General features: G+C 46.8%; 1 protein-coding gene across 1 annotated transcript in view; it reads right to left on the minus strand.

Annotated features, from left to right (window-relative positions):
* Window positions 1-14591, minus strand: part of itprid1 (ITPR interacting domain containing 1) — a 185103-nt gene that overhangs the window by 34036 nt on the left and 136476 nt on the right. The window contains exon 14 of the mRNA XM_070874657.1: window positions 14067-14194. Within this exon, the coding sequence (XP_070730758.1) occupies window positions 14067-14194 (128 nt within the window). The remainder of the gene's footprint in view (window positions 1-14066; window positions 14195-14591) is intronic.

Raw genomic sequence — 14591 nt, forward strand, 5'->3', positions numbered from 1 at the left:
TTTAACAGGATTTGCAGCTCACCTGCACATATGTTGGAGGTGTCCCATTGTTCCACAGCCCTTGCAAACGTACCCTTTGAATTGGCATGAATGGAAATGATGATCACCCCCGCAGCACCAACAAGGTCTTAATGGCCTTGCATTCATCACCCTTGATGGTGGACTCAGATATCTGCGGACGTTCAGCTGCAGGCATATGTGACCTGCCCTGTATGTTTCGATTTGAAAACAACATCACTTTGTTCACAGTAGTTGTAGCAGCACTGTGTGGTGAGAGATTTGCTTAGAATTGTCACTGGAGGCAATGAACGCCTGGGCTATCGTTATGGTCTTACTCAAGGTTGGGGTCTCTACAGTCAAAAGTTTGCGAAGTATGGTTTCGTGGCCAATGCCAAGTACGAAAAAGGTCTCTGAAATTGTTCTCCAAATGTCCTTCAAATTCGCAATGTCCTGCAAGGCGACTTAGCTCGGTGACATAACTCACCACTTCCTGGCCTTCAGACCTTTTGTAGGGGTAGAACTGGTACCTCGCCATCAGAACACTTTCCTTCGGGCTCAAATGCTCTCGGACCAGTGTGCATAAATCATCGTACGATTTTTCAGTGAGTTTCGCTGAAGTAAGCAGATTTTTCATGAGGCCATATGTTATTGCCCCACAGATGATGAGGAGAATCGCTCTACATTTGGCAGCATTCTCTTCTCCATCTAGCTCGTTGGCCACAAAGTATTGGTCGAGTTGCTCCACAAAAGTTTCCCAATCATCTCCCTCTGAGAATTTCTCCAGGATGCCCACTGTTCTCTTCATCTTTGGGTTCACTATCTGTATCTTGTCGCCAGTTGTTACGTATGGAGAAAGAGTCAGACTGAACACTGTGAGCTCAAAGTAAATTGTTACCGTAGTCTTTTATTGCAGGTCTCCAGAGTGCATCTCCAACCTGTGAGGCCTCCTTAAATACCTGTGCACCCAAGGGATTATGGGATCCCTTGGGACTCCGGGAGATGAGCCCTTGGGTGTCTGTACAAAGTAAATACAAGTTTACATATATAACAGGTAGCCTTTGCAGTTACGGAATACCGCAGGATTGTTATGTGGTGCCCACAAAGCAATGTGGGTGCAGTCAATTGTGTCCTGCACCATGAGGAAGTCCACTATCCTGGCAAAGCCATATGCACGTTCATAATAGGAAAGGAACTGTAGTCCCTTCTTTTTCTGTAGAGAGCATCTTTGATGTCACGGTTGCAGCAATGGATGGCAAATTGGGAGATGTTGGAGATGTCTCCTGTTGCACACTGGAAGGATCCACTGGCATAGAAACTGAGTACATTGGTGACCTTGACTGCCACTGAGAGAGCCGTCCTCACCCTGGTCTGAAGCTCGAGGTCTGGCTGTAGGAGGTGGCAAAGCTCTGTGATCAGGTCTTTGCTGAAGCGCAGCCTTTGAACACTCTGTTCCTAATTGAAATTGATGTAGGAGAACTTCTGCCGGAATACTCTGGGAGAGTAAGGCCTCCTGTTGAGCCCTGTTGGCCCTCCTACCTCTGACCACATTTTTCAGTCTTTCTTTGTGCCTCAGTTGCCACCGATGGTGACGTTGGAGGGCGAGGTACCGTGCCAGCAAAGCCCCCATGAAACTATCCAAATGTTGGACTTTCAAATCTGCCCTTAATGAAAGTCATGAATCTTTATGAGCCAGAACTCTCTTTCAACTGCAAATTGCTCAAATTAGCCAAAACGCCTGTCTGATGATGTGAAACTAAGAAGGAAACATTATTGGACAACTAAAATTAAACCAGATTCTGGCACCTTTAAATAGTGCTCAAGTAGCCGACAGGTGCAAAACGAGGAGGCGAGGGCTAATTTTTGTTCCAGGGCACTACTGGGGCGCTGCGCACGGTAATGATGTCAGCATCACCAGGTGCAGCAGAGCATGACGCTATGTGGTACCGCCACTGCAAAACCCCCTCCAAATTTAGCGGGAGGCACTGTTCTCACCGTGCCCAGTCGCAAACTCTTTTGCGCCCCCGGGGGTGCTAACAAGAGGCACAAAGTAGACCAATTTCTCCCCCTTTCTCTTTATTTAGTTTTTCTCCCATCTCCCCATAACCTCTCCAAGCTGATAACCCACCTATTGCTCCCTTGAACCCATTGCCACTGATGGTCCTCATGCTAGATGACATTCTAAATGATTCCTTTAAGACCCACCTAAAAACCCACCTCTTTGACCAAGGTTTTTTTTGTCATCCCTCCAAAAACTTCTATGTCTTGGCGTCCATTTTTTACCATATGCATCTTCGCAGCTCCTTGGGACATTTTCTACTTCAAGGGCACAATATAAATGCAGGTTAATTTGTCTTGTTTTGTTGGTTTTCATGGGGGGTATGCAATTTCTGGAACTATAGTAATTGTCAATGGGGAGGCAGTCAATTCTTGGCAGTGTAGAGGGGGAAGGAGAGAGAAATAATTGGATTTGGTATGGTTAGATAATTTAAATGTGCTTTCTGTGCAAGATTCGTGTGTGCAGGAAGTGTTGTGGCTGTAAGTAGGCTGGGAATGGGGTAGCGGCAGCCTTTAAAGGGATGCTGTGCTTTACTCACAATTCTGCCTGACTAGTGCAGAAATAATGGAACCTCATCAAAGGTCAGGTGGCAGATCTGTCCCCTTTGGTGAGGAGCCATTGCATGTTTTATTTGTAGAGATGGGCCGGGGAGAGTCTCTGTTTTTGCTGCAGAGTGTAACTGCGAGGTGGAGGTTGATTCAATGAACAGAATCTGCCACACCCATAGATTATGGTAGCAGAGGCTGAGGAAGATACCAAGATATGTTCACTAACTCTACTGCAGTGAAAGCCCATAGTACGCAAGCAACATCATTAATGGAGCATGAAAATCACTGGTGCCCCTCTTGCATCTCGCACCCACAAACTACTTTGCATGGAATGCTTTAGCTGGAACTTGTTTGACTTTCAAGCTCTTTCACTCAGGAACATGCTGTCAGCTCTGCCTACAACAACTTGCATTTATATAGTGCCTTTAATGTAGGAAAACATCCCAAGTCGCTTCACAGGTACGTAATCAAACACAAAAAAAAAACTGAGTCAAAGAAGTAGACATTAGGACAGGTGACCGAAAGCTTCCTCAAAGAGGTAAGTTTCAAGGAGTGTCTTAAAGGAGGAGAGAGGTGGGGAGTTGGAAAGGTTTAGGGAGGGAATTTCAGAACTTGCAGCATGGCACTGTATTGGCCTTGCTACTTTATGCAGAACCATTTCCTGCATAACCCTTGCTAAAACAAGTTTCTCTGCATGTATCGACCTCACAAAATGATACCCCTGACAACAGAGAATAGGAGGGAACTCAACCATCCAATGAGTGCTCATTACATGAGCACCAGCTCACCTTAGTGGAGTCAGAAAGAGAGGGTCCAGTACTTTGTGTGGGCTGCATACAGAGAGCCACTGAAGAATGAGTAGAATCACTTCATACATCCTTTTGAGAATTTTCAGAGATGACTCAATGGAATGGCATACAGAAATATCAACTGTGCAAGCCTGCAAGAGACTTGTGGAAACCTGCAGTCCGCCATGGAGCCAGTGGCAGCTCCATATCTATCTGGAAGGGAATGCCCCAAGGATAGTGGGAAAAGCACAGATGTAGTTGTTCTGACTATCATTGAGACTGATGCTGTTGAGACCTGAGGCTCCAGTTTGCAGGAGGTTCTCACTTCTTGAGCTGTCCATCAGAACAAAAAAGTGCAGCATCTCAAGCCTGTCAAGAAGCCTCCACTTAGGGGCAGTAGGCTGTAATAATGCTTACTCCTTCCTCCAAGGTTAAACGGAGCACAAGATTGGGTGCTGGATGACACACGGTGTAGGTTGCCAACTGCAAGCTCAGGGGATGTAACTATTGACATGGACACAGAACTCTACATCCTCTTAGGGGAATTTAATGTATAGAGGTAGTGTTAGAAGGGTCATATGAATGTGGGCCCCAAGCACGGATGGTAGACAAGGCAGCAATGATTAAGCAGAGTAAATTATTCATAGGGCCAGTGTGTTAGGGAGGAGAGTTCACGCAGAGGCACATTTACAGATTTTAAGTGAAAGTCCTATCTATTATGCTCATGATAAAGGATGAAACTGAGTACAGCATGCACTGAGTAAGTGTGACCTTAGCTCCTTTAATTGAACTCCAGAGTATTGATACAGCGTGGGAGGCCTGCTTATATACAGTGCTCCCAAGGGATGCTGGGATCCCTTGGGACTCCAACAGTTAGGCCCTCTGGTGGTGGTGTGATACAGGTTGCCAAGGGTTACATAACCTCACTCCCTCTCAAAGTCAACAGTACACTTATTTACAGGGTGAGACGATCTGGGGCTTTTCGCTCCCTTGTCGATAATCTCGCTACAAATGCAGGTGTGGGTGAGTTGGTTGGTTCATCACTGGGCTGCTGGGCAGTTGGCCTTGCCGGACTGCTGGGGATGGTGAGTCCGGCTTCATGGTCAACCGTGATGTCGGTTGCCACTTGTGTGTGTATTGGAGGGTCGAAGTTGGTGGTGTCCTCTTCGGGTTGCTCGTAGCTATTCGTGAACCGCAATTTGGTTTGGCCCAAATGCTTTCTGCACATTAGTCCATTGGCCAATTTGACCTGAAACACCCTACTCCTTTCTTTGGCTATGACCGTGCCAGCAAGCCATTTGGGACCATGTCCATAATTGAGTATAAACACAGGGTCATTGACCTCAATATCGCGTGACAAGTTTGCGCGATCATGGTACATGCTTTGTTGATGCCGCCTACCCTCGACGTGTTAATGGAGGTCAGAGTGGACAAGAAAGAGCCTTGTTTTGAGCGCCCTTTTCATGAGCAGCTCGGCTGGAGGAACCCTGGTGAGTGAGTGGGGTCTGGTGCAGCAGCTGAGCAGGACCCGAGACAGTGAGGTCTGCAGGGAGCCTTCCGACACACGTTTTAAGCTTTGCTTGATGGTCTGAACTACCCGTTCTGCCTGGCTGTTGGATGCGGGCTTGAACGGGACAGATGAAACGTGTTTGATCCCATTGCGGGTCATGAATTCCTTGAATTCAGCATGGCTGAAACATGGCCCATTGTCGCTGACAAGGACATCAGGCAGGCCATGTGTGGCAAACATGGCTCGTAGGCTTTCGATGGTGGTGGTGGACGTGCTTGCAGACATTATTACACATTCAATCAATTTCGAATAAGCATCCACAACAACCAAGAAATGGGCCCACAAAGTCAATGTGGATCCTAGACCACGGTTTGGAGGGCCACGACTCCAAACTTAGCGATGCCTCTCTGGGTGTATTGCTCAGTTGAGAGCAAGTGTTGCACTGGTGCACGCATGACTCTAAATCTGAGTCGATGCCGGGCCACCACACATGGGATTTGGCTATGGCTTTCATCATTAATATGCTTGGGTGGGTGCTGTGTAGGTCGCGTATGAACGTTTCCCTGCCTTTCTAGGGCAAGACCATGCAATTACCCCAAAAAAAGTCAGTCTGTAGTGACATTTCGTCATTGGAACGGCTTAATCTCTTCCTGCATCTCCACTGGAACGCTGGACCAGCTTCCATGGAGGATACATTTTTTTTTTACCAGGGACAGTAAAAGATCCTGGCTGGTCCAGGTCCTGATCTGGCGGGCCGTAACGGGTGACTTTTCGTTTTCGAATGCATCCATCACCATGAGCAAGTCTGCAGGCTGTGCCATTTCCACCCCGGTGGTGGGCAATGGTAGCCGACAGAGCATCAGCGCAGTTCTCTGTGCCCGGTCTGTGGCACGTTACATAGTTGAATGCCGACAGCGTGAGCGTCCATCTTTGGATGCGGGCAGAGGCATTGGTGTTAATCCCTTTGCTCTCTGAAAATAGCGATATGAGAAGCTTATGGTCAGTTTCGAACTCAAACTTGAGACCAAACAGATTCTGGTGCATTTTTTTCACCCCGTAAACGCACGCCAGAGCTTCTTTTTCAATCATGCTGTAGGCTCTTTCGGCCTTGGACACACTCCTGGACACATAGGCGACCGGTTGCAATATTCCCGATTCGTTAGCCTGTTGTAACACACACCCGACCCCATATGACGACGCATCGCAAGCTAACACTAATCGTTTATATGTGTTATACAAAACAAGCAGTTTGTTTGAACATGACAGATTTCTGGCTCTTTCAAAGACAGCCTCTTGTGATTTCCCTCATACCCAGTCATCTCCCTTGCACAGTAGCACATGTAGGGGTTTTAGCAAGGTGCTTAACTTGGGAAGGAAATTACCAAAATAATTGAGGAGTCCCAGGAACGATCAGAGCTCCATCACGTTCTGTGGTCTCGGCGCGTTCTTGATGGCATCCGTCTTGGCGTCGGTGGGTCTGATGCCATCTGCTGCGATTCTTCTTCTTAAGAACTCAACCTCTGGCGCCAGAAAAACACACTTTGAGCATTTCAACCTGAGTCCCACAAGATCTAGCCAACTTAGAACCTCTTCCAGGTTCTTCAAGTGTTCGATGGTGTCCCAACCTGTGACCAGTATGTCATCCTGGAAAACCACGGTGTGTGGAACCGACTTTAGCAAGCTCTCCATGTTCCGTTGGAAAATTTCCGTGGCCGAACGAATCCCAAACGGACATGTGTTATATATGAACAGACCTTTGTGCGTGTTGATGCAGGTGAGGCCGTTCGAAGATTCCTCCAGCTCCTGCGTCATGTAGGCTAAGGTCAGGTCAAACTTGGTGAACGCCTTTCCTCCAGCCAGGATCGCAAATAGGGTGTCTACCTTGGGTAGCGGATACTGGTCCTGCAGCGAAAAACGATTAATCGTTACTTTATAGTCCCCACAAATTCTGACCGTTCTGTACCGCGACAATCGGATTGGCCCACTCGTTGAACTCCACCGGCATGATGATGCCTTCTTGCTGCAGCCTGTCCAGTTCAATTTCCACTTTCTCTCGCATCATATATGGTACTGCCCGTGCCTTGTGGTGGATGGGTCATATACCGGGAACCAAGTGGATCTGCACCTTCGCCCCCGAGAAACTTCCGAAGCCTGGCTCAAACAACAATGGAAATCTGCTCAGAACCTGGACACATGAGGCGTCATCGAAGGACGAAAGCGCTCGGATGTCATCCCAGTTCCAGCAGATTTTTCCCAGCCAGCTTCTGCCGAACAGTGTGGGGCCATCCGCTGGCATGATCCATAGTGGTAGTTCGTGCATGCACCATCATAGGAGACTTTTACTGCTGCACTGCCAATTACAGGGATCAGCTCTTTGGTGTAAGTTCTTAGCTTGGTATGAATGGGGCTAAGCTTGGGCCTGTATGCCTTGTTGCACCACAGCATATCGAAGGTCTTTTTGCTCATTATAGACTGACTCGTACCCATGTCCAGTTCCATAGATACTGGAATTCTGTTCAGTTCAACTTTTAACATAATCGGTGGCTATTTCGTGGTGAAGGTATTTACCCTGTACACTTCTGCCTCCTCGGTTCGAGTCTCTAGTTCGGCATGATCCACCATGGATTGATCTTCCTCTGCAGTGTGGTGGTTTGCAGGGTTTGCAGCTCACCTGCACATTCGCTGGAGGTGTCCCATTGTTCTGCAGCCTTTGCATGCATAGTGCTTGAAGCGGCATTGATGGGCCCGATGATCACCTCTACAATGCCAACAGGGTACTAACTGCCTTGCATTAACGATTGATGGTGGACTCTGGGTCATCTGAGGTCATGCAGTAGCTGGCGTGTATGTTCTGCCATGTGCATTCCTGCTTGAAAATGATGTTACTTTGTGCACAGTACTAGCCAAAACCTCTTTATGCTGCAAAATTTGTTTGGTGTTATCGCTGGTGGACATAAATGCCTGGGCTATCATTATGGCTTTGCTCAGATTCGGTGTTTCAACAGTCAATAGTTTGCGAAGGATAACCTCATGGCCAATGCCAAGCACAAAAAAGTCTCTTAGCATTTGTTCAAGGACTCCATTGAATTCGCAATGTCCAGCAAGGCACCTTAGTTCGGTGACATAGCTCGCCACTTCCTGGCCCTCCGACCGTTGACACGTGTAGAATCAATACCTCGCCATCAAAACGCTTTCCTTCGGATTAGCTGGACTAGCGTACACAATTCTTCATAGGATTTGGTTGTTGGTTTCACCGGAGCTAGGAGATTCTTCATGGGGCCATAGTATGTTCGCCCTTCGATTGGCAGTGTTCTCGTCCCCTTCCAGCTCGTTGGCCAAGAAGTATTGGTCGAGTCGCTCCACGAAGGCCTCCCACTTGTCCCCTTCTGAGAATTTCTCCAGGATACCAATAGTTCTTTGCATTTTTGCGCAGTTGTTTGTTACCTCGTCGCCAATTATTACGCTCATAATAAAAGGATGAAACTGAATACTGTATGCAATTGATAAGTGTGACCTTAGCTGCTTTAATTGAACTCCAGAGTGTTGCGTGTGAGGCCTGCTTATATACAGTGCTCCCAAGGGATGCTGGAATCCCTTGGGACTCCAACAGATAGGCTCTCTGGTGGTGGTGTGATACAGGTTGCCAAGGGTTACATACATAACACTATCCATCAATTAAAATCTTCCTGATTGCATGCAAGCTTCACCCTATTCTGTTTATTCTCCTCCTCTTCTTCCTCTCCCTCCTCCTCCTTTACCTGGGCTGACCTTCCTTGTCTTCTGGCTGAAGAGCATCCTATGTTTGGATTGTAAAATATGCAGGATACAGCAGTTCATTTTAGAAACTTTCTGAACACTGTAGAACACTACCCCCGCGCCTCGATTTGTTTTCTATTTCAACCTACCAATTGCATGTTCTATCAGAAATCAATTGAAGGCCTTAGCTTTATTGTATTTAGTTCTGACCCTGTTCAGGAGAAGGTAGTAAAGGATGTTATAAGACTCCGGTGGTTGTGCTTGCCCTTCAGCAACCAGCTCTCCAGCCTGCCAACTCCTTCAAATAGTAATGCCATGGTGGGCTGCCACAAACTGAAGGCAGCATGGTTGTTGCTGGAGTATCACAAATTCATCAGGATTACACCATTCCTAGATATACCAGTCCCATCAATGAGACAATGTACTTTAGGGAGTCCTGCTACCAGGAAAAAGCACTTTGCCTTCTCAAGCTGTTGCCTCCTTCCCAGTGAACGATCGTGTTTCCTCTGTTACCTGCTTCATCCATTGTTGCAATGAAGGCTGACTAACATGGCAGATGTTACCAATGGTGACTTGAAATGCAATGTCATTGTGATTTTCACATTAACAGACCCGTCATTCCTTGTGGTGGTTCCTGTCTGAAAGTCGTGCTCCATTAGACGGTGTAACCATTACAGCTGTTCTCGTGAAGCACAGATAACAAATGCAGGTCTTCTCAGACATCCCCAAGTTGGTGTTCCTGGATCTGATTACCTGACACCTGAGCTGAATCGGAGTTGGAGCCAAACGCACCTGCCTCTCTCTCCTTGTCTGAACTCCTCTTTCTTCTCTACTTCCAGGATGGTCACTGGAAGGTCTAATGAAATGCCCATGCTGAGCAGTGTGGTTACAGCTAAGGTTTAAAATGCTCCGACTTCTCACCTACATGCTGCCCCTCGTTGACATCATCTGAAAACTGATCCCACATGTATGCTGACAACACACAGCTCTACCTCACCACCACCTCTTTGAACTCCTCCACTGCCTTTAATTTATCATGTTGAGTGCCCAATATCCAGTACTGGATGAGCAGAAATTTCCTCCAATTATATATTGGGAATACCAAAGCAATTAGAATCATAGGGGCCAAAATTCAGGGCCGAAAGAAAGCTGGAAGGGGAGAGAATCTGGCATTTTTATCTTCGGCCACTGGGCCACCAAGGAGGGTTTCGGCCAGGCCAACAGCCTGGCACCCAAGAAGGGGTGCCAGGCTGCCTGTTTGTGGCCCGGACGAACTCATGGGCACTATTTTGCCGACCAATCGGGAAGTCAGCCCGCAAAACTAAAGACATGGCAGCCGCGGCATTGGGCCCTCCCCTTGAAGGGCCGCTGCGCTGCTGGGCCGCACTCAGTGCGAAGATGGTGCACCGACAGAGAAAGCTGTCGAGGGCACTGTGCGGCAGGGAATGATACTTTGCAATGAATTTGGGGCGGTGTATTCTGCAGGTGAGGGAGAGCGGCGGTGCGTGCTTTTATGACGCGCTTGCAGTGGTTATCAGCAGCGGGGTGGAAGTGGGGACAGGCCGAAAAATCCCCGACCTGAATTTGGGTCGGGGTGGCCAGTTGACCACAAAGCGGCGGCCACTGAATTCCGCCGCATGGCTGCCGCAAACGGGCAGTAATGAGTCTTACCGAGCCCCTGAATTTCGGCCCCATAGAATAATACAATGGTTACAGCATGGAAGAAAGCCATTCGGCCCGTCAAGCCCGTGCCCGTCTGCTAGTCCTACTCCCCTGCCCTGTCCCCGTAGCCCTGCAAATCTTTTTCCTTGAGATATTTATCCAACTCCCTTTTGAAAGATAAAATTGAGTCTGCCTCCACCACCCTTTCAGGCAGTGCATTTCAGATCTTCACCACTCGCTGCGCAAAAATGTTTTTTCGCCTTTGGTTCATTTGGTTCGGTGTTGTCTGGTTCTCGACCCAATCGCCAATGGGAACAGTTTCTCTCAATCTACCCTGTCCAGACCCCTCATGATTTTGAACACCTCGATCAAATCTCCTCTCAAACGTCTTTGCTCCAAGGAGAACAACTCCAGCTTCTCCACATAACTCATTCCTGGAATCATTCTCGAAATCTTTGAGACACCTTCTCCAAGGTCTTCACACCCTTCCTAAAGTTTGGTGCCCAGAATTGGACACAATACTCCAGTTGGGGCCGAACCAGTGTTTTATACAGGTTCATCATAATTCCCACACTTTTGTACTCTATACCTCTATTTATGAAGCCCAGGATCCCGTAAGCCTTTTTAAACTGCTTTCTCAACCTGCCCGGCCACCTTCAACGATTTATGCACACTTACCCCCAGGTCTCTCTGTTCGTGCATCCCCTTCAGGATCGTACCATTTTGTTGATATGTTCTCTCCTCATTCTTTCCACCAAAATGCATCACTTCACACTTTTCTGCGTTAAACTTCATCTGCCACGTGTTCGCCCATTTCACCAGCCTGTCTATGTCTTCCTGAAGTCTATCACTCTCCTCCTCACTGATCACTATACTTCAATTGTCTTCAGTCCCCACCATAACCTCCGCTCCCTAGCTATTGCCTTTTGCTGAACCAGATAATTCTCCAGCTTGCCGTCCTATTTGACCCTGAGCTGAGCTTCTGATCCCATATCCTCTCCATCACCAAGACACCTGACATCCACCTACATAATATTGCCCATTTGTGCACCTACCTTAGCCCATTAGCCATCTGAAACCCTCATCAATGCATTTGTTACATAGAAACATAGAAAATAGGTGCAGGAGTAGGCCATTCGGCCCTTCGAGCCTGCACCACCATTCAATAAGATCATGGCTGATCATTCACCTCAGTACCCCTTTCCTGCTTTCTCTCCAAACCCCTTGATCCCTTTAGCCATAAGGGCCATATCCAACTCCCTCTTGAATATATCTAACGAACTGGCCTCAACAACTCTCTCTGAAGAGAATTCCACAGGTTCACAATTCTCTGAGTGAAGACGTTTCTCCTCATCTCGGTCTTAAATGGCTTACCCCTTATCCTTAGACTGTGACCCCTGGTTCTGGACTTCCCCAATATCGGGAACATTCTTCCTGCATCTAACCTGTCCAGTCCCATCAGAATTTTATGTTACTATGAGATCCCCTCTTATTCTTCTAAACTCCAGTGAATACAGGCCCAGTCGATCCAGTCTCTCCTCATATGTCAGTCCTGCCATCCTGGAAATCAGTCTGATGAACCTTTGCTGCACTCCCTCAATAGCAAGAACGTCCTTCCTCAGATAAGGAGACCAAAACTGAACACAATATTCCAGCTGAGGCCTCATCAAGGCCCTGTATAGCAGAAGCAATAATTCCCTGCTCCTATACTCAGATCCCCTAGCTATGAAGACCAACATGCCATTTGACTTCTTCACCCCCTGCTGCACCTGCATGCCAAGCTTCAAATGACTGATGTACCATCACACCCAGATCTTGTTGCGCCTCCCCTTTTACTAATCTGCCGCCATTCAGATAATATTCTGCCTTCGTGTTTTTGCCACCAAAGTGGATAACCTCACATTTATCCACATTATACTGCATCTGCCATGCATTTGCCTACTCACCTAACCTGTCCAAGTCACCCTGCAGCCTCTTAGCATCCTCCTCACAGCTCACACCGCCACCCAGTTTAGTGTCATCTGCAAACTTGGAGATATTACACTCTAAATTCCTTCGTCTAAATCATTGATGTATAATGTAAATAGCTGCGGCACTCCACTAGCCACTGCCTGACATTCTGAAAATGACCCGTTTATCCCGACTCTCTGTTTCCTGTCTGCCAACCAGTTCTTTATCCACATCAATACATTACCCCCAATACCATGTGCTTTAATGTTGCACACCAATCTCTTGTGTGGGACCTTGTCAAAAGCCTTTTGAAAGTCCAAATACACTGGCTCTCCCTTATCCACTCTACTAGTTACATCCTCAAAAAATTCTAGAAGATTTGTCAAGCATGATTTCCCTTTCATTAATCCATGCTGTCTTGGACCGATCCTGTCACTGCTTTCCAAATGCGCTGCTATTTCATCTTTAATAATTGATTCCAACATTTTCCCAACGACTGATGTCAGGCTAACCGGTCTATAATTCCCCGTTTTCTCTCTCCCTCATTTTTTTAAAAGTGGCGTTACATTAGCTACCCTCCAGTCCATAGGAACTGATCCAGAGTCAATAGACTGTTGGAAAATGATCACCAATGCATCCACTATTTCTAGGGCCACTTCCTTAAGTACTCTGGGATGCAGACTATCAGGCCCTGGGGATTTATTGGCCTTCAATCCCATCAATTTTCCTAACACAATTTCCTGACTAATAAGGATTTCCTTCAGCTCCTTCATCTCGCTAGACCCTCGGTCCCCTAGTATTTCCGGAAGGTTATTTGTGTCTTCCTTCGTACCGCCAGACTCAACTATTCCAATGCTCTCTTGGCTGGCTTCTCACTCTCCATAAACTTTATTTCATCCAAAACTCTGCTGCCCGTATCCTAACACGCATGAAGTTCCGTTCACCTATCACTCCTGTGCTCGCTGACCTATATTGTGTGGCACACAAATTCTCATCCTTGTATTCAAATCCCTCCATGGACTTAACCCTCCCTATCTCTGTGACCTCCTGCAGCCCTACAACCCTCCGAGATCTCTGCGCTCCTCCAATTCTGGCCTCTTGTGCATCTTCAATTTACATCGCCCCACCATTGATGGCCGCGCCTTCAGCTGCCCTAAGTTCTGGAATTCCCTTCAGAAATCTCTCCACCTCTCTACCTCTTCCTCCTCCTTTAAGACGCTCCTTAAAGTCTACCTCTTTGACCGAGCTTTTGGTCTCCTGTCCTAATATGTCTTTATGTGGCTCCGTGTCAAACGATGTTTGATAATCACTGCTGTGACGTGCTTTCGGGGATGTTTCTCTAATGTTAAAGGTGCGTTACAAATAAAAGTTGTTGTCGTTGGTGGCAGCAATGTAAATTTTATCCAGATGTGATGAAAGCACATATTGCGAACTTGAGAACCATAGTGAGTATCTTCAATTTGTCCATTCCTCACTTCTAGGCACACTAATATAACCTTGTGGTACACAGGACAATTAGAAACCACTTGAACTCTGTTCTCAGTTTATTATATCATCTGAACAAAGAACTAGTTAAAGTGTCACCACCCTTTCATGACAAACCTGTTTGACAAACCTGTGTTTCATTTGTTTATAAGCACACAATGAAATGAAATTAATCACATTTACGTACTGCATTGTCATATTTGTACACAACACTAATCATCCCACTCCCCAAATAAATATTTTGCCAAACAGTTGGCCTTTATGGGACAGTGCCCTTGATATTCCTATTCTTCATGTCGACCTACACCTACCTCTCATCTTCAGTGAGAACATTGTAGACTGAAGCCTGCTGTTCGATGATGTTCTGTTCTATGTCCACCAATCTGTTCCGAAAACCCTGCAGAGATTTCTTCATGGTTTCAATTTCTTGTATGGCATGCTGGGAATTTAAAAGGGGAAACAGTCTGATGAATTATGATGGTGTTCTAACCATAACTTACAGTAATGGAATGGTGAATGGGCTGTTCATAACTGGATCAACTAGTGGAAGAGTAAAGAAATCCACAGCTCACCTATATCACTTACACCTGTCAGATCTCACAACAGTCATACTTTTGCTCAAGTATTTTTTCCTGTTAATGCACTCCAGATCCCAGCAAACTTGTGACCCACCAACATCAAGTTCAAATTCCTAAAGGCCAATTGCACTCTAATTCAGTGCAATTATCCATTTGCAGCAGCCTTTATGACAAGAAATATTTCACGTTTCAGCAATGCCAGTACAGAGCTTCATATGTTGGGGTCACGAATCAGAATTTTGGGGTGGAGGTCAGCAT

Source organism: Pristiophorus japonicus, chromosome 1 (genome assembly GCF_044704955.1).
Source record: "Pristiophorus japonicus isolate sPriJap1 chromosome 1, sPriJap1.hap1, whole genome shotgun sequence".
NCBI lineage: Eukaryota > Metazoa > Chordata > Chondrichthyes > Pristiophoridae > Pristiophorus > Pristiophorus japonicus.